The 23,506-nt window shown below is 40.0% G+C and overlaps 1 protein-coding gene across 1 annotated transcript in view; it reads right to left on the minus strand.

Annotated features, from left to right (window-relative positions):
- C4H1orf21 (chromosome 4 C1orf21 homolog) overlaps nt 1–23,506 on the minus strand; it is a 216,821-nt gene that overhangs the window by 100,826 nt on the left and 92,489 nt on the right. The window contains exon 3 of the mRNA XM_058539888.1: nt 3,258–3,352. Coding sequence (XP_058395871.1) covers nt 3,258–3,352 — 95 coding nt within the window. The remainder of the gene's footprint in view (nt 1–3,257; nt 3,353–23,506) is intronic.

The following is a 23,506-nucleotide window of genomic DNA, read 5'->3' on the forward strand; positions in this document are numbered from 1 at the left end:
CTTGAATCATAATCCCATCCTTTTAATTCCTCACTTAAAACCTTCAGACTCCCTTTAACTCTCTGAATAAATTCAGATCTCTCAGCAGGACATCAAGGCTCCATCCATGACTCCATCTGAGCTTCGATTCTAATTTCCCACTGCTATCCTACTGACACTTTATCTTCCTTCTTCCCTTCCACTCCCCAATAAAACAGGACTACATGCTTTTGATTAAATATGTCTTGTGTTTTCCATCTCTGTTACTTCTGCTTGGGGCCCTCTTCCTCATTCTACCCTTCGAGGCCCACTGTGAACGCCAGATCTTCCATGAAATAGGTCCCGAAACCCCAACAGATACAATCTCTTCCTCCTTTGATATCTGCACCACTTTGTATTGCTTTCTTGGAACCAGTCTTACCTGTTTTATGTACAGTCATTTGGTACTTACCTGGTCTGATGCAATATAAGCACCTTGAAGTGAGGGTCAGTGGTTTTCTTATTTTGGGGTTTCTCTGCAGAATCTAGTACAGAGCCTTGCACATAGAGGTATTAACAAATATTTGTTGAATTGAATGTTCTCCCAATTTTACTGTAAGCTCCTTGAGGACAGTGACTTTAAGTACCCTGTGTCTCTCAATACAAGTAAGGGCTTTGCACATAACAGATGCTCAAAATATACTTGTTTAAATAATTTCATAGTTCCAGAGCAAGGTTTTTCAAAATACATGTAACATGGGCATTAGCCTAAAGTATTCATTTAGAAATCTCTCACCATTTAACATAAAGGAAAAAGGAAAGTAACACTGACTCTAACATTCTTTACTCTTTCCCTTTGTTTTATATGATATGCCTAAGTCTCATTAGGTGCTTATCACGTACCAGGCACTGCACTCAAAGTCTTGAGCTGTAAAGCGATCATGTAACCCTCACAACAGCACCATGAGGCACTGTCTTTTCCTCAATTGATGGGCAGGAGGTTTAGGGAAGTGAAGTAACTTGATACCGCAGTGAGCAAGTGGTGGCACTGGGATTTGAACCCAGGCAGTTTCTGCCTCTAGAGCCCATGCTTGTCTCCATCATGTCATACTGCCTTGGTCATGTTTGCTGATGGTCCTTAATTTCAACAGTTTTAATGGGAAAAAAAAAAAAACTTAAAAAATACTTTGACCTACATCTTAATATCATTCTTTGAAACATAAAAACTTCTTAACTCTTGGATTATTTTAAGGATGTAAAAATAAAGAATTGTTAAATTTATTTCATCCCCCTTCCAATGTAAGCTTCACATTTAGGAGGTTCTTAGTTTTCTCAAATAACATGCATAGTCAATTCCTGATTATGCAGCCCAAAGGATGGAGTAGGTGACAAAAATAACATACGACCTGACAACTAAAATCATTTAATTTTGGAAAGCAGTCTAGAAATCTCAGAATCAAAAATAACCATTTACTCCCCATTCTGCAGGCAAACCTTTACACACTTGAGAATTCCTGTTGGGAGCCTGGTCCCTGATTGGCTGGCAGAGTAATGGGGCATGGGGTTGTCACAGATAATCCGCAGTAAGTAAGACCGGAAATCCTCTCTTTTTGAATCTCTATTCAGTCTGCATAGAAGAGCTCTCACGCTGATTCTGATTACAGTGCTGAAAAAGCACACACCAGCATCAAGGAGTTGACAGACGGCAAAACTCAGAGGATGAAACAAGTTGTACTGGCCCTACGTGTGACGAGAGCTCTTTGAGGAAAAACTCACAGACTGTAAGATAAAAGTTGTTGCTTCCCTTAGGATTTCAGAGATACAAGCATGTGAAGTAAAGATGAACACTAGTAGGTAGGTCTTAGAAACAGCCACTGCCAGCTGGTCACCAGTGTCTCTTTAGCCTCTAATGGAAATATTATTATTAAAGATGAGATTTATAACTCAAGCCTAAATTATATCAAGCAAGGACAAACTCTGATTTTCAGTAAAATAAGGCAGAAAAATGACTACTGATGCTTCTTCAACTACTCAGGTCTTCTATTTATTTATCCAAAGTAAAAAAAAAAATTTCATGTAAAAAGTCTGATAATATTAAGTTGCACCATTTAGTCACAGCTACCTTTTAATGTTAAAAGATACCATATGTATGATGAATCTCTGTGACTTAAGTGATACCTTAAAATCCAAATCCCTTCTATGAAGCGAAATTTTATTATTTTTATTCCTTTAAAATGATCTAAAATATTCCGTTGTTGCTACTTTCATATTTTCAGTTGTAGATCATATGTTGGGAGAAGAATAGAGGAAAAAGAATTAGCTATTATGTTCATTAGTGTATCATGGAAAGCGACAGCCTTAAATACACACGAGCACTGGTTAACATTCTGCCAACTCCCTCTGCTGTAGCAGAAAGCATAAAAACAAAAACAAAGCACAAAATGGAAAAAGGACTTTTTAAGTCAAGTGAAAATATTTTATGACATTGCAAGCTTCTTAAAAAGACATTCACTCAAACATGAAAAAAAAGCAAATAATTACTCCCAAAATAAAATATAAAAACAAGTTTGCTCCAACACAACTGAATACAGGCATACCCTTAACAATTTGTAGCCTCTTTTAAGAAATCAGCTAATGTGATAATTAACTAAATGTTTTTAGAGAGATGGAATATTAAGAGTGACATGTATATTGATTCATATTGGAGAAAGAGGTTCCTAACTTTGTTTCATATCAGTACAATTTTCACATTAACTCAAAACCCACAAGACCTTTAACACTGTGAATGGGAGGTATTCTCTCTATTTTGATATTCTGTATCAGATACTGCAACAGTATTCTGACTACTTTGATAGAGATACACCTTAAAAGTACATTATTTTCCTTTGAAATGCAACCTCCTCAAAAACACTACATGTCCAGAATAATGAAACTTAACCATTCATCCTGACCTGAATCAGGGTTAAAGGAGGTTGGAGAAAAAGGAAAAAAACAATGGTCCTCCTCCCATAAATCTCAATCCTACTTTGTGTTTTTTCCTTTAAATTTAACCATTTAAAAACATTAATAATTTTGCTATATTTCCCCTGGAGCATTCTCTATCAAGATTAAAGAAGGGCTTGTTCAGAAATAAACAGGATACAGGAGTAACAGTGCAGCTTCCAAGCAAGCTATAAATAGCGACCGCATTTTCAAGAAATCTTGTGCCAGTGTGCAAGTTGCAGTTTAAACATGCATTGAAGATTTTATTACAATGGTATCACCAAAATTCATTGTTACCTGAGAAAATCAATTCTTACCAAGTTTTCTTGGTTCCTGGCTGCTATTTTCTGCTCCTCTTCTGCCCCATTTTTCATGTATTTGACCTCTTCCACCGGTTTGATCCTATACTCATCTGAAAAGAAAAGACATTTTATAATTTTTTAACAGTGGTAGAAAAGTGACAATGAGAGAAGCCCAATAGCATAATTTGTCAGAGTCTATTCCCTGCAGTCTTTATTTGAAACAATCTGGAAGAAGCTTAACCAGGCGTCTTGGATCTCTTTATGAGGCACTCTCCTCTGTCTACAGGGAAAAGGTTGGCACCATGAAGGCAGCTAATGAAGGTGGCACTGCCTGGTCCTTTCACAGAGAGCAAACGGTGGCAGAGGAAACAGAGGTTATTCCATATCTAAAGACTGTGTGGAATCTACACACACCAGGGTGTATCACTTAATGGTCTAAGGGAGATTTTTCTCCATGAGAATATTAGTTCAAAATGCCTGTGGCAGCAATTTTCAGCAGTACGTTCACACCTTAATGTCTCTCTTTTGGAAAAAGAAAGTACTGGTTAAGACTAGAGAGTTTAATTGACCAACAAATAGATATAAAACATTGGGAATTGAAGTTTTCCTATTTGTGACCCCTATATTATATGTGGATCAGTTTGCATTATTTCATATGCTACACACATAAACACACACACACTTTAATTTAATCTCTCTGTAAAGTCACATGCGTGAAGAGCCCTAATATCCAATGGATCTAATAGGTAGGTATATCACTCAAGGCTGGAGAGTACAGTGGACCACGGATGGGAGCTAGACTTCCCAACAGCGAGAGAGAGAGTACAATAAATCCCAATATACACCACAGGACAAACTCAGGAAAATTTGCAGCTAAAAACACTTCTCCAGGGTAGAGGTTTGGTGACGACAATGATGACATTTTCATCAGATTCTTGTCAAAAGGAAATGACTTGGGCACACTAAGGTCAAAAACAGGTGTGACTGAGTCATCTTTGATCCAATTTGTGGGAAAAATTACATAAATTACGGAATTAGAAAATTTCACCAACTAATAAACTGATGATTGCCTAGCATATGGCATGGAATAATGTCTACAATAGGCTGAAAGACAGATGTCAACCACTAAGAGAGTTTGTATTTCAGTTCAGGAAGCTGCAATACATTTTCTTATTGCCTATGATTAATTTGGTATGACTATATTCTTATATAATTTCTTGCTTTATTATTTATAATACCATTTTCTATATAGTTCCAGGCTTCTTCATACTATCCCTTAACACATTACCTCCAAAGATGTTTGTTACAGTAACATTTCTCCAAGGAATTATGATGTCCAAATGTTTCTCAAAATTATTATCCTTATGAAAGTAATACATTTGCCTATATCTGAATAAAGACTCCATGTTCACGGTTAAGCAAATTGTGTTTCCACCTGACAATTCAAGGTAGTTATTGATTCTGATTCTTTTAAAGAAATTAGAAAGACTGGTATGAGGTCACAGTAATGAGCCCTTTAGGAATACCAAGTTCTAAATGTACTAACAAGCTAATCAATGGATTCTGATCCACAGTGACAACACACAAGAACTTCATATTCCAATTTGGTATTCAGAAGAGACAAAAATGAAAGTAAACTAATAAAATGGGCACTTTTAATTAAGCATTATTTACTCATAAGTTGGAAAAGCACTGGTTAATTAAAACAAAAAGACCGACAAATTATGCCTCCAATACAATTACACAGAGATAAAAATAAAGGAAAAAATAATAGTTAAAGATGGGTCTCCCTAACTAGTTAGGAACATTAATATTTATAAACCATGGTTCACTGGAATAATTAGTAACATTTAACTGAACTGAATTGTGATCTTAATTACTTACGGTGAGTCTCTATTTAAATATAAATTATACATATACACACATATACATATATTATATATATTTTTTAAACACAATTCCAGTGGATTCTATGATTTTTGTCTATAGGACCCAAAGCCTCACACGACAGGATGGGGAAAGCACATTTTAGGACCTAAGCAGAACCTTCGGAAAGAACCTTCAGAAAGACAGCCCTTTGCCTGCTGCACAGCAAAAGGTCTCTTCCAGAGGAACTGCCCCTGCCTTGCCCGCTGTCCTCTCCCATCTGCCAAGCCACAGCCCACTGTAGTCGCTCTCTGAGTAGCGATATTCAGTCTTCATTCTCTTTTTATCCCTCCAGGGAACACAACTGAATTGAAAGTAGTATACAAACTATTAATATTTTTCTTCAATGAAATGGAAAAGCTACTGGCTACGTGACTTTCAAAGCAGCATTACCCCAAATATAGACTTTTTAAAAACATCAAGACAGAATCATCACCAACTTAGAAAGAGGATAGGTTTTAGTGTGTCATTAACAACAATGGCTGGCTAGCCAGGCTGTTAGAGGAACACACTATGATGGGATACAAAGAAAGAACAAACAGCCACAGCTACAAAGCCAGACCTATCCTTATTACTCACACAACACACGGCGCAAAATCCATCATGGTACAAAACAAAAAAGCCAGCAAGACCCTTCGATAAACCACAATTGGTACAAAGCAAATACTAAAAAAAGGTCTGTCAAATTTCTCAAAGGCTGGTGCTGGGAAGGAAGATGTCCATCTGGAAACAGACAACTCATCAACAAATGTGTCACTCATTTCCATGGCGAAGCAGCCGTCAAGAACGGCACTCGCCAACGGGCCTCGGTGTGGACGCATGGAGCATTTCAGGTTATGACAGGGAAACAACCACCACAGAAATCCAGTTTTCCCTTCTTTTAAGGAACAGGGGAATCAATGTGGGACTTCAGGCTCCTTAATCAGATCCCACATTGGAGGCAATTAGCACAGCCACTGTAACAAGCCAGAGTCCTGACAGCAGAACAATGTGCCAACTTGATAAAGAGAAAGGAGTAGCAGGATCATCTTCCTCCAGCTCCCACACACCTGTTCACAATTTTTCTTTTCTTCCTGTTGATCTTGTCAGGTGGCTTATTAAAATGCACGTCAGGAACAGTAGGCTGACGCCCCGTTCCGAACCTGCTCCCATTCTCTCCATGTAAACAGTTGCAGGCTGTGCTAGTCAAAATAGATCCGGGGTAAAAGCAATGCCTTGGTGATATTTTTAGCATTTTATTGCTCAGATTACATCAGAGAAGGGTCGGACTGTTTTTGTGGCAGCTCCATTACGCTGAAGACACACTGTTTCTTACCAAATCTCTGTACCTCACTTTTGACGTAAAGTATATCATATATAGCCAGCCCTAGTGGTCTAGTGCTTAAGATTCAGCGCTCTTACTGCTGCGGCCCACCTTCCTTTCTCAGTCAGGGAACCACACCACCTTGTCCGTTGGTGGTCATACTGTGGCAGCTGCGTGTTGCTGAAAGCTATGCCACCATATTTCAAATACCAGCAGGGTCACCCATGGTGGATATGTTTCAGTGGAGCTTCCAGACTAAGACAGACTAGGAGGAAGGACCTGGTCACCCACTTCCAAAAAATTGGCCATGAAAACCCTATGAATAGTAGTGGAGCATCGTTTGATGTAATGCAGGAAGGTGAGAGGATGGCGCAAAAAGACCAGGAAGGATTCTGCTCTGCTGGACACAGAGTCACTAGGATTTGGAATCGACTGGATGGCACTAACAACAGCTACCTTATATATGTATATAATATTAAAATTTTTAGAGCTAGAAGGGGATCAATTGGCTGGACTTGTTTTAGGCAGTATAGAACCATCCCCATTTTCTGGATCCTGTCAATACATCCATTATCAACAAATCACTCACCCTATCCCAGTTCTCCCAAGCTTTGCAGATAGAAGATCTGCTACAAGATTACATTTACAATCAATGAAACTGACTTTAAAAGGAGTCCATTAGACGGAGATGAGTGCCGGAGTGAGTTTGTAATGCCAGAATTACAAAAAAAGTTAACAATTTTCATAAATGTACATATTAGATGGGAAAGGAGGAAGAAAGGCAAAAGAGCCCTATAAATGCTATTCTTTGAGGTAAGAAGGATCTTACAGTTTTCTAAAATGGTGAAATTTGCATCTACTTTCACACCTTCTCACCCAGTCTTCTTTTGACCAATGACATATACATGATAATAAATCTCATCTTTTCCAGAACTGTTCCATTTTCAAAAATTCTGTGTTAATGTCCTCATATCAAAACACTACAACATCTAGGCATCTTAATTGAATGCTCTAGATTGCCTCTTCACCCAGAATTTGCATGAAGATTCTCTGGTAGACTATTATTATATGCTCAGGAAAATACGAGGGCTTGGGAAAGGAGGTGCAAGAAGTATTTACAAAAACAAACCAACCCATTAAAAGAAACAAACTATTCTGCCTTACAGCATAAACTCATTCCCCTTGGATTTCTCCCATTGAACATCCTGTCTCCCAAGCTAACTAAATTCGAATCCCAAAATCCTGATATGACTTCAAATTCTTGCCTTACTATCTTTGTTTCCTTCCTTGGTGGGATTCTTTCAAGAGACAAGTATTCACAATGGCTAAGAGCTTAGCCTCTAGAGCTAGAATGCCTAGCCACATGGCCTTGGGCAAGTTACTTATCCTTTCTGTGTCTCGGTTTCTTCATCTGTAAAATGGGAATATTTATAGTATCTGATCTCCCACACAGAGTCACATGAATATATGAAAACACCTGAAACATGGGGCCGCCCTGGTGGCACAAGTGGTTAAGTGCTCGTGCTCCACTGCGGCAGCCCGGGGTTCGCCAGTTCGGATCCCGGGTGCGCACCAACACACTGCTTGTAGAGCCATGCTGTGGCGGCGTCCCATATAAAGTAGAGGAAGATGGGCACAGATGTTAGCTCAGGGCCAATCTTCCTCAGCAAAAAGAGGAAGATTGGCATCAGATGTTAGCTCAGTGCTGATCTTCCTCACAAAAAAAAAAAAAGAAAACACCTGAAACAGTGCCTAGTCCATAGTAAACGCTCAATAAATGTTAGCTGCTGCTTTAGAAAACTGCTGCTTCTGCAGTGAACACTATTCCTAATGTACAAAATCCATCGAGGCATAAAAACAAAAAGCTTGATGTAAATGTCAATAATTAATTTAACCAAAAATTGTGACTTACCTGTTAACAAATGAGGAGAGAGGAAGTGAGGTGGTTTATCATCCATAACAAGCCTTTAATATTTTTTGAACTATGTGCATATATTACTTTAATTAAAATAGAAAATAATCTTAAAAGAACAATAAATAACTTTTATGATTGGAAAAAGAAAAGTGATCTTTATTTAAGCGAAACCAGGGATACAACAAAATAATGCTCCTCTATCTCCCTTTATTTCTTCATTCAGTTACTGCCATTGGCACAGCTCCTAGTCTCAGCTTTCCTTGAGGGCACAAGAGCGAAGAGGTGAGGTTCCAATTTAGAACAGGCAGACTGATTGTTTTCAAGCAAGAACCTAGAGGCTGTTCTAAAGAGAGCAACTGCAGAAGGAATACTTTTCTCCAGAAGGACAAGGAGGCAGGACTCCCTGACGCTACAAAGTAAAGATGGGTAGATGGGTCAATTGCATTTGGAAAATGTGGCCTCACACTTCGGAAGACTCCACTTCATCAACTGTTCATGCCCCCATTAGTTTATTCATTCAACAAACATTCATTCAACGTCTGCTGTGTGCTAAGCCCTGGTCTTTCTCAGGGGCTCATCAGATGCAGTCCACCATGTGGGCTGTGCACCTGTGTTTTTACTCAAAGTATCTGGCTCACAGAAGGTGTTTAATAAAACCTTTTTAAAAAAGAGAAAAAACCCAAAGAGCTGACCTTAGTTCACACATGAATAAATATTTCCCCTAATCAGTGCTTCAGTTCTGTTTGTCTCAGAGGTCCTTTTTTTTTCCTTCCTTCCTGCTAGATTCTCTGAGGAAGAAGAAAGATCTCTAAAAAACAATACCAATATCGTTCTCTGCATTTTTGTGTACAAGTGCAACGGTGTGAAACTGCTTTTTCAAGTCCACCTTTGGTCTGTGGATGGCCTCAATGTAAAAGGCTTGGCTGAACTGTATTCAGGCTTTTGAGCTAAAATTTATATTATTCCTCTATCTGGAATTTCTTTCCCATCCCCTTAGTTGATTCAATGACTATTCTAGCCCAAGTCTCACTATCTTTATGAAATCTTTTTTAATCTCTCTGGGCTACAAGTATCTTTTTTGCCTGCAAATTTCTCAAGTTCTCACTTTTTACTTCTAAAACTTGCCAAAAACTCCCTTAGAGTTATTTCCTTCAGATATGAGGCGATTTAGACTAATTGTAAACCGCTCCAAGCTTAAGATAAAACTGAATCTTCCAAGAAATTCTTATATTTTTGGACCCTGATATGGAACATTGTTGGGCCATGGTTGCGTTCAGATGGCTGAGCTGTAGAAAGTTGGTCCACATGTTAGATGATAACTTGAATTAAGTGGCAATACAGAGTTTTTATGACTAGTTAAGAGTTCCTGTAACCACATGAACTTATCTCTGCTTTACTCTCATGAAGGCTTTGCATAAATTACAAGTTTCTAAGTAAACATAAAACTAATTACAATAATATTTATATGACCGAGAATACCATAGATAATACGTAATACAAACAGAAAATAATATCTGTAGCTTGGTTCAAAATTTAGCAAAAGCCTCTGAATCACAGAAAATTACTCTGACTTTCTAAGTCCAGCTGCTTTTTACTTCAAGAAGAACATCTTCAATACCTGAGGGGAAGAGATATATCACCAGGATGTCTCTTCAAACCACAGCTCCTCCCCTCAGTTAACTGTCTCTTGCTCTCCCCCAACCCTCAGCACCTACAGATGCAGGAGGCTTCATCAATAAGAAATGCTGGGATGGCACAGAGGGCCAATCCCTTCGTGTCCCACTAAAGACTCTCAACCATTTGGAATTGAGAATCTGGAAAAGCCAGAGATCTGCTTGGGAATTCAGTTACTGGTGTTTTCTAGCAATGAGTGTGCTTGAATGTAAAAAAGCGAAAAAAACGGAAAGTCAACAAACCCCAATATTTGAAGGGTTTGCACTTCAAAGTGCATTTTCGCACAGAAACTACATGAGGAGAGACGGTTTTATTTCCAGGTGACTCCATGGAAACCCATTTAATTGAATGTAGCATTCATTAAGAGCACCAACAATCTCGGTACTAGGTCTTGGGAGGAGGTGGTCATGTGATCCAGGGAGGCAGAGAAGGAGAAAGGAGACACTTCCTTCTCTTTTCCTTTATGTAAGGCTTGAACTTGGCCAATATTTTAAACAGGTAAAGTCCATCTTTGATGTCAAAGACTCTCCCCTTCTAAATCCATCTTATACCTCCACGTAAGCCTCTCCCCAAGGCTTCAATGCATTCTGCAGCTTTCCTACCCCTTCTCCTGCCTCTACTGTACCATTCCACCAGAGCCTGCCTCAAAAGCCATTTTTCAAACTTAAATCTTCTCAACCTTTTTTGGGGGGGTCCAAACAAAAGACAATTTGTGTTAAATTAGGAATCTCTAATTGGTACACTTCTAAGGAATGTAACATAAAGGGAAAAAATTGAGGCTGGATGTGTGCTATGGCTGGGAGTGGGACGAGGGGGCCACAGTCACCTTACAGGGCAGGAAAATCACCGTGGGCAAGCCAGTCTCACCAGCCTTTAGCCTTCTGGGGGCTGCTGAGCTTCCTGCATCTATGGGTTGCTGCTGTTGATCAAATTTGGAAAATTTTCAGCTAATATTCCTCCCTCCCCCCCTTCCTTCCTTTACATAGCTTTTAAAGGGAGGAGCTGTTTGACTTCAGAGGCCACTTTCTTAACTATTGTATCATTGTGCTATGAACTTTTCTCACCTCTCCCTATCATCCCAATGTCCAAAATACCGTTTTGTCTTTCTTATTTTTGCAGCAAGAGGTCAATGCCCAATATCTGTTGGACTGAACAGAATTTTGTTGCAGGTCATCAAAGAGCAGAGAATCGTGAAGGCTTTGATACTTCAGCATATCTAACCCTGATTCACTTCTAAACTTTCCTCATCTGGAAGGCATTTATTCAGTACAGTCTGAGAACCTACTATGTGCTGGGCTCTGGGACAAACGATGCAGGGTGTATGGAGGGGAGGGGATGGAGGGGGCTGGGAATCAGTGCTCTAGGAAAGGCAGCTGTCTTGAGAGGAAGGCTTATGCTGCTGCCTGGAGCACATTCCTCAGCACACACAGACTGACCACATTCCACTCTGCCACAGTTTACCAGGGCTGCCTCTAAATCTGGAACAACCTTATTCACAAGGCAGAGACTCGGCTGAAGGACCTCATGTACCATTATCAATTCTTTGAGTCAGGCAGTCCCTTAATGATAATTACTGTATCTGCACTTGGGGAAAGTAATTTCGTCCTTTCTAATGTAATAGTTATTATTAAGCAATTTCCAGGGTAATTATAAACGGTCCATTCTAAATGTTTTGAACATTTCAAAAACAAGGCTTTGGTGCATTTAACATAAAATACTCTCAGTTCTTTTCAGAGTTTGTCTCAAATCAACCTAGTAAATAAAAACTAATTTCAAAATAAGATTGTTTGATACATTAAGTTCTGATGGCCTAAAAATACAAGTTGTTCAAAAATAACAAGCAGGAAAATTATGTTTTTAGACTTTATATTTGTGGAGATTAGACATGGAGGTGTCTGGCCACTGGGTTTCTATTAGGGGAAGTGTGAAGATTGTACATATTTGTACATATCTCCCTTTATGATCTCATAATCCAAAAACGTTAATGTCACTAAGACAGCAATTCTCATATGCCTATTACATCCTCATTCACCAGTGAAACCTAATGGTTGTTTATATTTGAAAATCAGAGATAAAAGGCTTTGGGGTGGTACTGGCTCCATTCAGCCTTGCTTCAGTGGCGTAACATTCATTATAGAACACCCTTACTAATAGAGGACATTATCCCTTTTAAAAATATGCAATGAATTGAAGGGTGAAAATGATATCTAATTTTTATTTCAGCTTGATGTTTGAAAATTTACTTTTCAAAACATCAAAATTACTGAATACTTTCTCCATGTGTTGATCATTCATTTGTACTTCCCTCTTTGTGCAGTTGCTCTTCATATCCTTGGCTCTTTTTTTCTTATTGGAGCTGTAGCATTTTTTTTATTGACTCCTATGAGCTCTCTGTAAACTACACCAGTTTACAGACACATTTCTGGCCCAGAAATTTTGGGTAAACAACTCTTGATTTTAGTTCAGACCTGAGGAATGGAAGGGACTACCTGCTTTCTGTCCTTGGGTCAAGTCCTGGGCTAGCCTCTGCTGTCCTTTCTCTGTTTCTTTCCTTCGGCAATATTTATTGCGTACCCACTACCTGCCACAGAACATACTACTCAGTCCTGGGGTTACATCTAGGAAAAGGAAGCAGACCCCTTCTAAAGGGGATCACAGCCTGTAAGAAAATTAGGAAGTAGAGTGTAAAGTGTTTACAGCTATGAGAAGTACGTGTGTGGGGTGGTTGTGATGAGAAAGGAGAAACCCCCTAAGCAAGGCTGGGAAGACTTTTGGAGGTAGTGACATATCTCAGTGGAGTCCTGAGGAACACTAGTGTGTAGGGGAAGGAGAGGTTCAGGCAAGGGGACAGTGAGTTCAAAGGCCAGAGCGAGCATGGCAAACGGGCAAGTCCAAGTAGTTCAATATGGCGAACACGTGGAATTCTCATAGAGAGATGTAAAGAGAAGAGGCTGATAGGGCCAGTTCAGGAAGAGTCAGGCTCCATTCTGAAGGGATATGGACTCCACCAGTGCCCAGCACTGAAGCCACCATTATGGCTAAGCATCTGTCCTCTGAACTGTCCTCAACCATCTCCTCTGGAGAGACCCCAACCACCTAATCCAAAGCTTTCTGCCTCTGAAAGAAGGCCGAGCAAAGGAAGAACGTACATTGTGAGAGGGACCAGTCAGTTGAGGAAGGTGAGGAAGAACACACGAAGAAGACTGAGAAAGGCTGAGAAAGAGAGAAGCCACAGAGAGTCTCATGAGGGTAGAGTCTTTATCCTGGAGTCAGTTGGTGCGGCACGGGTGGGGATAGAGCTTAAGATGCAACATCTGCCAGAATCCTGCCTCCCCCAACAGGTATGACTTCAACTGGGGATGGGGAGGTATGCAGCACTCAGAATAGGGAGTGGTTGAGATGGGGTGTGTAAGCTATCCTAGGGGCAAGAGAGAATGCCACTGAACCTAATCCCAGCCCCTTCTCTTGCGGCTGGACAACAGTGAATCACAATGGACAGAACACTGGTTTCAAAGGCCTTTCTCTTCTGGACCTGGCTTTGTGACTTCCCAGCTGTGTGCCATGGAAGCGGAGTATAGACCCCTCGGAGTGAAGCAGAGTATAGACCTCTCGGAGTGAAGCAGAGTATAGACCTCTCGGAGTGAATTGAGGGAACTGAGATGCATGCGCATAAGGTGCTATCGTCTCTTAGCATTTTTAGGGTCTTGTCCATGTTTTTGAGAGAACAAGATGAGAGGCACCCACAGCTGCAAGGACAAGGGGGTGATAAAGCTTCTCTCACTATAGCACCTTTAATAATGAAGACTGGACCTGCAGGCCCCATTCTTGAATCATTTAATCATTTCAGAGGCCAGATAACACATTTCCTTCATTCACTGGAGGTTCATTATTCAGTGACCAGGGAACTATTACCCAGTCATTAAGGCCCCTGGAACATCAATCTTCTGACAAGTTCCGACAAAAGACATATCACATGATACAAATCCAGCCTGGATTCCTTTAGGAATGCATATGCAAACCAAGGCTTTCATACAGGGAGGGGGTTTAATTTCTATACTGTATAGTAATAATTCCCAACCTAAACAGAATGAGTGGCTGAGGAGGATTCAGAGCTGCTCCCAGAGAGAGAGGGCATGCATGGGTGTTCTGACAGCAATTTATCAACTTTCTTAAGAGGGCTGCTCTGACTCTTCTGTGGTGCTGGTTCTCCACCCACCAAAGAACTGCTGGGACTCTTGAAGAGTGAGAGGCCAGCTGAGTCCTCTCTGCTATTCTTAGTGGGGTTCCTGTTACCTTTGATGACCATTCCAGGCAAAAGCCTGCCCAGTCTGTCCTCTCCCTGCTTTGATTTAATCCTCATGTCTGCCCTACGAGGCCAGTATCCTGACCTCCTCTCTACAGCTGCAGAGATTAGTCCTCGATTGGCTGGTCAAGTGGCAGTGCTGGTTCAAACCCAGCTTGGTCTGACTCTAGGGCCAGGCTCTTAACCACCAAGTCAGTTTTGTTTTGTTTTTTTAAACTGCAAAGCAGAGGAAATAATTACTTTGGGAGATGATACAGGCATAAAGTATGAATGGATTCAGAAAAGATTTGGACACATTTGTAAATCACAGAGATATGATTCAAAGTTATAAAGACAAAAACTATAAAGACATCTAACCTTCATGGGTCACGTCAGGGAAACGACTAGATCATCCCTTGTCAGGTCTCTGGAGCGTTTATCAGTGGAAGACACCACCCTGTAGCCCTTAGTTAGGAATGAATGTGCCATCCAAAGTAAGTGCTGGGAAACGGTTAGTTAAAACGGCGATTTGACCACCACTGTGACTAATAGAAGACTGAAGTTTTTCTCCAATAGACAGTAAAGTATTATTGCAATGTCTTTACAAAACTTGTTATTTTGAAAGATAAATCCATTTTAAGGCCTCTGCTATACTACTACAACTTTGATATATGATCTTCATGTTAAGACCAAGCAATAAATCAAGGATCTCTTGCTTCACTGCAGTAAGATGGAAGAGGAGGAGGAGGAGGTATAAGAGAAGGAGAAAGGAGAGCTATCATTTATAGAGCCTTCAACGTTCTGGATCCAGTTCTGAAAACATGACATACAACAACCCGTGTGATATAACGGCTCTATGAAGTAGAACCATTAATGTCGCCATCACACAAATAAGGAAACTGAGGCACAGAGCTTTCACTCATTTAGTTGTACTATCTAGTGAGTGATGGACTGGGGCCAGGCTTTGAACCCAGGCAGTCTGACTCAGACCCCATGCTCTTATGCGACGTTCCCACAGATGTCTAGTAAAGTGAATTTCTGATAAAAAGGAACATTCTCTTTGTACGCTGATTTCCATTACAGAACTATTACAACATGTCATCACACATATCCTCTCCCTGAATGGAAGTCACCCTTAAGATAAACCTTTTCAGGTCAGGCATTAAAAAATGTATCATCTTCACAGGTTCAGATCCCAGGTGTGGACGTACACACAGCTCATAAAGCCATGTTGTAACAACATCTCATACAAAGTAGAGGAAGATAGGCACAGATGTTAGCTCAGGGATAACTTTCCTCAGAAAAAGAGGAAGACTGGCAACAGATGTTAGCTCATGGCTGATCTTTCTCACCAAAAAAAATAAAATAAAATAAAATAAGTAAAAAAAAAAAAAAGTATCATCATAAAGTAAGATCTAAAATAAAAACAAACAATAATATTCTTTTTAAGGTAAACTATAAGGCAATAATAGCAAATATAAAAAGATACTAATAGAGAGGCTCACATGCCCTCCTTTGTATATGGAGTTGATAAAATTCCACCGCCATCAAGAGGGCTGAAAAGTGAGTTACGTTTCTAGGACTGGCAATAAATTTCTGCTGATTCACTTGTAGTCAGTTCTTCACTACCGCCCAAGATCGATGGTTGTTAATTTTCAGGATGGCTGGTCAGGATTAGGAAATTATCTAACCATTCCAGAAACTCTTTGCCATTTAGTGTGGCTGCCATGGAGTCATCCCAAACATTGAACAATTTGGCCAATGGTATGGGTGTGTGTGTTTGTGTGTATTTATGTGTTAAGGAAGAAGTACATCTTAATGTCCATCTAATTCCTTTAATTGGGTTCTGACCTAAGTGGATTTCTGTTACTGTCAGGCCAGATGGGCTTGTGCTCTTCTGTGATGGAGTCTGGCGATGGGGTGAGGAAGTCAGTGGAAACTACAGCCATCTGGATTTACACCGGAAAGAGCAAAGCTAAGGAGAGGAGAAGAACAGATACAGCCAGGAGGAAAGTTTTGCAGGAGATCAGAGAGAGAAAGAGGGAGATTTTGGAGGTAGTCAAAAGAAAGACAGAAAAAAAGTCACCAGAGTGGCCGTGAGCTAGAGATTCATGGGAGTGGATTTCAGTATGTTCGTGAAGTGGTTTATGAATGGGACACCTCTTTGGGATTCTTTGAGGTTATTCAGCAAAAATTTAAATTGCTTTTGTGTTTCTTTTAATATGCCTCTGGATTGAAGCTAGCTTCTGGATTCTACAACCATTAGAAATAATTCAGTGGCAGCAAAATCATTAACGAGAATAGGAAGAAAGTGGATAGGGTCATTTTCAGTTAAAGTGAATTCCCAAGTTTATAAGCACTGCCACTGAACTTTTAAAACGGAAAAACACAGCTAAAATACAATTTGTGATAAAACAGTATAGCTTCTCTGCTTATGAAAAATATTCATGACGACTTTCACTGCAGATCTCATGAAAGAAATGCACATATTCATGAAGAAAGGTCCTGGAATGTCAGGGAGAGCACTCATTCACACGTGAATGGGAGGGGAGATGGAGGGCTCTGGCTCCCTTTCTCTCCTTTTGACAAGTCTCTACCTCTTCTCAGAAGAGCTTCATTCACACAAAACAAAAGATCGTTTTCAGTTGCTACGAATCGAATCGTCAAGTTATTTTCCCCTCGGAGACTAAAGTGCATTCTGACACCAACAAAGAATAGCTCTTTAGGAATAATATTCCTAGGTGAGTGGGGGGGAACAGCACATTCGATGATAGCTTAATGGTGAACAGCGCAGTAAATAAGAACACACTATCTTCCACAACTTGGTTGGTTTGAACGAGTCTATTTTAGTAACACAGTCTGCTCAATTTGGTAGCAGTTTTGATTATTTATGTTTTGGGGAGAGGGGATGAGGATTCATTCATAAGGGCATCTGAGTGGTTCAATTAAATTCAAAACAACTAAATTGTGTGGCATAGCAATTGCGAGGTAGGCTCTATAGTGAGAGCCTGAGGACACAGAGCTGATGGAGAGGTGGTCCTCATGGACCCTCACCCACCATATATATGTAAGCTATGTAAATGTAGATTATGATCTGGAAAGTTCTTAAAGCTAACGTTCCATTTTGCTTCCTCAAGAGGGATGTACAGTAGCAAAAAAGAACTGCTGTACCACCTCACACCTGTTAGAACAAAAAGGTTATTTGGTTATTAAAGATTAACAAAGAGATTAACAAAATGGTTGTTAACAAAAAGACAAGAGATAACAAGTGTTGGCGAGGATGTGGAGAAAAGGGAACCCTCACGCAGTGTTGGTGAGAATGTAAATTGGTACAGCCACTATGGAAAACAGTATGGAGGTTCCTCAAAAAATTAAAAATAGAACTACCTTATGATCCAGAAATCCCACTTCTGGGTATATATCCAAAGGAAATGAAATCAGGATCTCAAAGAGATATCTGCACCCCCACGTTCACTGCAGCATTGTTCACAACAGCCAAGATATGGAAAGAACTAAATGTTCATTGACAGAGTGATGGATAAATAAAATGTGGTAGATATATATTTATATATATACAATGGAATATTATTCAGTCATGAGAAAGAAGGAAATTCTGCCATTTGTAACAACATAGATGAATCTTAACAGCATTATGCTAAGTGAAACAAGTCAAAGAAAGATAAACACTGTATGATCTCACTTAACATGTGAAATCTAAAAAAGTTGAACTCATAGAAACAGAGTAGAACGGTGGTTGCCAGCAGCTGGGGGATGGGGGAAATGGGGAGATGTAGGTCAAAGGGTACAAACTGCTAGTTATAAGATGAATAAGTTCTGGGGATGTAATGTACAGCATGGTGACTACAGTTAACAATATTGTATTATTGCTTGAAAGCTGCTAAGAAAATAATCTTAAATGTTCTCACCACACAAAAAAAGGTAATTATGTGAGATGATGGTAGTATTAATTACCTCATTGTGGTAATCATTTTGCAATATATACCTTCATCAAATCATTACATCATACATGTTAAATTCATATATGTCAATTACATATAAATAAAGCTGGAAAAAAATAATAAAAAAAAAAGATCTGCTGTAATTTCTAAGACTTTGGATAATTTAAATATAGCAAAATATGAAAGGCCAAAACAACCCTATATAAACAGGCCAAAGGAGAATTTGGGAGGACAGCTCGTATGGCAGAGACACAGAACAGCCCTAGTTCCTTAGCACATCTTCTGTACCGCTTTCTTTCAGCTACCTTTCTGAGATGCTGCTCGTACCCAAAGGCCTGAGTTAGGTAAAATCTCAGAGTTCAAAGATTTTAAAGTGTAATGCATGACCTAGACGTGGTCCAAAGTCTCTTCTACTTTGGGCTACATCTGAAGGAGCACATACACAGTACAAAGAGGCCTTTCACCTGATCAAGACCAGTGGGTGATTATGGCACCCCACTGCTCCTGTAGGATCTGACAGAGGTGCACCCAAAGTCTGGGGGTCTTGGCAGCACACACCAGTGAAATATCTGCCAGACCAGAAGAGCAAGAATTGCAGGTGCACTGCCTTTTACACCCCCGTCATGTCAGTTTCCAAAAATAGCCTATATCACCACTTATGGAGCAAGCCATGTCGCCTACTCTAAGGTGTGGGTTTCAGGCCTTGAAATCCTTCCTGTGCTAGGACTTCAGATCTCCCCTTAACTTGGGAGGGCCTAGAGATTATTCATTTGTCTCCTTTGACATGCTTGCTCTATGGGTAGACCTGGCCTTGGCTTACCAAACCCCACTCTGATCACCCCTCTGTCGCCTGTTCCCTCTTCTACCCCTTCCAGTTGGCCATTTGACTCTCTTTACAATCTTATCTTCTAGGATCCATTTTCTGTCAAGTTCTTTTCTCCCCACAATGTGTGGAGGCAAGTCAAACCCCCAAAAGCCCAACTTTATACAAAAAGTGAGGGTACCTAACAAGAAGTTTACATGTGTACCATACCATTTTATAGGCAATTTTTTTCTTCTCTAAGATTCTACTGAGTAGAAAAGAGTGTCTTTTGCAGAGCACCCCGAAGAATACTGATGCTATTACACGGTGCTGGTGGTTGTGAGCGGAGGGCAGGAAGATGAGTCAGCGTATTGACGTTATTCTTTCCTTAAAAGATAACAATGCAAACTGGAAAAGAGATTCACAATGGGAAATTAACTGGGGGCTTGGTTTGCCTCCACAGAAATCTATGTTTTATTTGTGTATCAGTTCTCGCATCTCATAGGACATTGCTCCTATTCTGGGAAGATGTAAAAGGTAACTGAATTGGGAGGGTGTGAGGGTGGCTATCTCTGAAGCAAAGAGAACGGCAACAGAGACCAAAGCTCACAACAGGTCAGCGAAAGAAGAAAGTGGAGCTCAGAGTTCCATGAGGAACAAAGACTCGGTGTTGGGGAGAAGGGAAGAGCCAGGTGAAGGGGGAGAAATGGCTATTAGGGGAAGGGAGGTGAGACCAGAAATGTGCCTTTTCAGGCACCCCTGACCTTCAACCAACTTGCTAAAAATGAAAAAACAAGTCATGTCTTAGGATCCCTTCACACTCGGGTTGAATGAAATGAAACATGCTGGTTTCTATCACATCAGATGAAATGCTGAAGAGAAGCACCTCATCCCAGGAGCTTCTTGAGTCCTGAAGTGATTCTCTTCACCTGGGCCACACCCTCTCTGCACCTACAGACGGCCAAGTACTGTAAACTAAAGTACGATGGAACCATACTGCTCTTTATGTCCTAGCTAGCATCAAATGAATTTGCCTCAAGGAGGTAACAAAACCAAGGCAAAAAACATTAATGTAGAATTTTGACCTTATTCATTCTTACAGCTCCATCTTGAAAAAGTCTTTACTTTCACAACACTAGAGTTTCCTTTTTCACCCATTGTTGCTAATCCTCAGAACATGGTCATTGCTTCAGAACTTAAAAACCTTGCATCCTTCGAACCCCTAAAGAGGAGGAGGCTCTACTGGTACCAAATTCCACCTATCACTCCTGCTTCCTGAGAAACCCACAGATAAGATGTGCTCTAATGAAGCTTATATTGAAATCAATCCCCAAATATATCCTGAGCCTGACCACATCTCACTATCTCCATTGATATCTCCCTGGTCCAGACCACTGACATCTCTTCATCTTTCGCCTGAACCAGCCTCACACTGTCACCTGCTTCTACTCTCATCTCTCACGGTATTCCCTACAGTGCAGCCAGGGTAAACCTTTCAATTAAAAACCAAAGTCAGACTCCATCACCCCCCAACTCCCCAAACCCTTTCCTAGCTTCTATTACATCTAGAATAGAATCCAGAGTGCACATCTGAGCTACAGGGCAATATACAGTCTAACCCCAGGCTGCCTCTCTGAGTTTATCACCCATCACTCTCTTGGCATGGGGAACTCAGGCTTTTTCCTGGAATCCACCAGCTGGCTCCCTCTCAGGGCTTTGGCCCTGTTGTTTCTCTGCCTGAAACACCTTGTTCCTGGGTATTCTCATGGATTGCTCCCTTACTTCAGGTCTCTGCTCAAAAAGGTCGACAGCTCAGCAGGGCCTTCTCTGACCCATGAATCTAAAATAGCCACCCCGTCATTCTTTCTCCCCCTCTTTATTTTTCTCGTTGCACTCATCTCCACCTGACCGTATATTAATATGTCTCTCCGTTTATTGCCTGTGTCACTCCCTCGGATGCAAGCAAAATGAGGGCAGTCATTGTCTTACTACATGTTACACCCCCTAGTAAAAGCCAGTCTCTAGCAATTGCTCAATGAATATTTCTTGAATGAATAATTGTGATTTTCAGAGTTCTATCAGAGCTAAAAGCATATTGTTTTTCATTTTAACATTTGGCAATTTAACAACTGCATTAGGGGAAAGGAGGCAAGGAACAAAGGAGGAAAGCCATGTCCAAAACTCAAGATTTAAACACTTTTAAATAAAGAGACATTTCTTCAGCGAAAAAAGGCAGTGAGAAGTAAAAGCTTAATGAAAAACTATTGCATTAAAAAGCTGATACAATAAATGCCAAAATGCTGGGTGCAACATTAAATATAAAATCCTATTTCATATACAATTTGACAATTTCTTCTTTGGTTACAGATCAAAATCAACAGTGACATTTATACAGTGAAGCATGGGTGCCTGTAGCTAGAAGGGAATTTAAATGCAATTAAGCTTGTCTTGAATGTGGTTTTCAAAATGGAAATGAAACGTAATCTAGAGATTTGCACCAGTACGGCTTTGTTTCATAATTTGAAAAAATTCATTAGTTTCAGAGATTGCTATTTTAGCACCATGCTCTTTCACTTCACCTTTAATCTTTTACCTTCAATTCTTAATAACCATGCACACAACTTTTGAAAATATATTTTAAATAAAAATATAAATCTCTATTTACATTATAGCTTAAGTACGGACCATTACGTTTAAGGAAGTGGACTGCACACATGGTGTCCCTCCCTGCCTTCCTCTCTCTCCACCAATTCCCTTCCCCAGCAATGGCCCTTCTAAGACATTTTAATTATGCAACCTTTTAAAAACCGTGAAAGACCATTTTTATTCATTGTTTAAAATGTACCATTAATTAAATGTTAGCAGAATATTATTTATGTATGTATTTAATATTACAGCCATGAGACTATTCTCTCTTTGTTATCCTTTAGAATTTGACTTTCTATACATTTTGACTTTCTCTTGCCCTTTTATAGTCTGGCTGGACCAACGCAGTAAAGCTATCTAAGTTTATAAACAAAATCACATTCTGAAAGGGACCAGGTTACAGTAGAGTAGTTCTTGACAAAGTCAGCAACCTGGGAAATTAAATGTTCTCTTTTTTTCTAGATTTTGTTTAAAACTGTCTTCTATCATACATTTCATTATCCCTTTCAAATAATAGAACTAACGTACCCCACCACTACTTCTAACAAAACTTTAAAACAGAAAGTCAGCAACATGAGTCTCACACTGATTAGCAGCTGCACAACACCAATTTAAGCGCTGCTGGATGAAAGAGAAATGAGAAACCAGCCAGCCAGGATGGAAGCAGGGACGGTACCTCACACACTTCCAGCTTTCTCACCTTCTAGCTTATGGTAATGCTTTGAAACCACAGAAGATATTGGTGATACTTCTTTCCAATTTTTTAGAAGAAAAAAATTTTATCACAAAGTAATCAACACCTTGGTCAACTTTGGACCATAAAGCTGTTACTCGTTTCACACTACTACCACCATCATTTTTCTAAAAAAAAAAATTATCAAAACAATATCATATAGGGCTAGCCCTGGTGCCTAGTGATTAAGTTTGGTGTGCTCCGCTTTGGCAGCTGGAGTTCACTTCCCGAGTGCAGACCAACACCACTCATCTGTCAGTGGCCATGCTGTGGTGGTGGCTCACATACAAAAAGGGGAAGATTGGCAGAGGATGTTAGCTCTGGGTGAATCTTCCACAGCCAAAAAAAAAAAACAACCCCAAAAAACTCACAATATCATATATAATCTTTTCAATGACCCTATGGCTTAGAGAAACTGAGACCACAGAATTGTGTGAATTGTCCAGTCTGTGGAGGAAGTAAAGCAGAACCTTTGAACATTAGCGCCCAACATTCCCAAAGCAATCACCTAAGTTCAACCCACTCACTCTAAGATGTAGAAACTGAAGCTCACACAGATCACCTTATAGCACTCACTTTGTGGTAGAATCCAAACGTACCCAAGATCTCCAGCCACTAAATCAATGGCTTCTCTATAAACTGGGCTTACTAGCCTACAGCCATTTGTTTTGTTTGTTTGTTTTAATAAAACCTTACGTAGTACGTAGCCCACTGTGCTCTCTAAGAGAAGTTACTTCTGCAAAGAATTACTTATAGTAGAAAATTTGAGAACTGAGAGATTGAGACTCAAGTCACAGAGGATGAGGATGGCTCAATTTCAAATTAGTAATTTGTCAACCCACACATCATCCTGCTGATTTCTCCTCTTTACGCTTTGAAATGAGGAGCAAGACAAGGCCCATCAGCTAAAAATAGACTTAAAATAGGGAATTATATAACAGCTATTTCCTACCTTTCAACTTAGTCTCAGATCTTAAGCAATTTATCGGGTGCAGGGCTGAAAACAGGCAGAATGAAACCAAAC

This window comes from Diceros bicornis, chromosome 4, assembly GCF_020826845.1.
Source record: "Diceros bicornis minor isolate mBicDic1 chromosome 4, mDicBic1.mat.cur, whole genome shotgun sequence".
In the NCBI taxonomy this organism is placed as follows: Eukaryota; Metazoa; Chordata; class Mammalia; order Perissodactyla; family Rhinocerotidae; genus Diceros; species Diceros bicornis.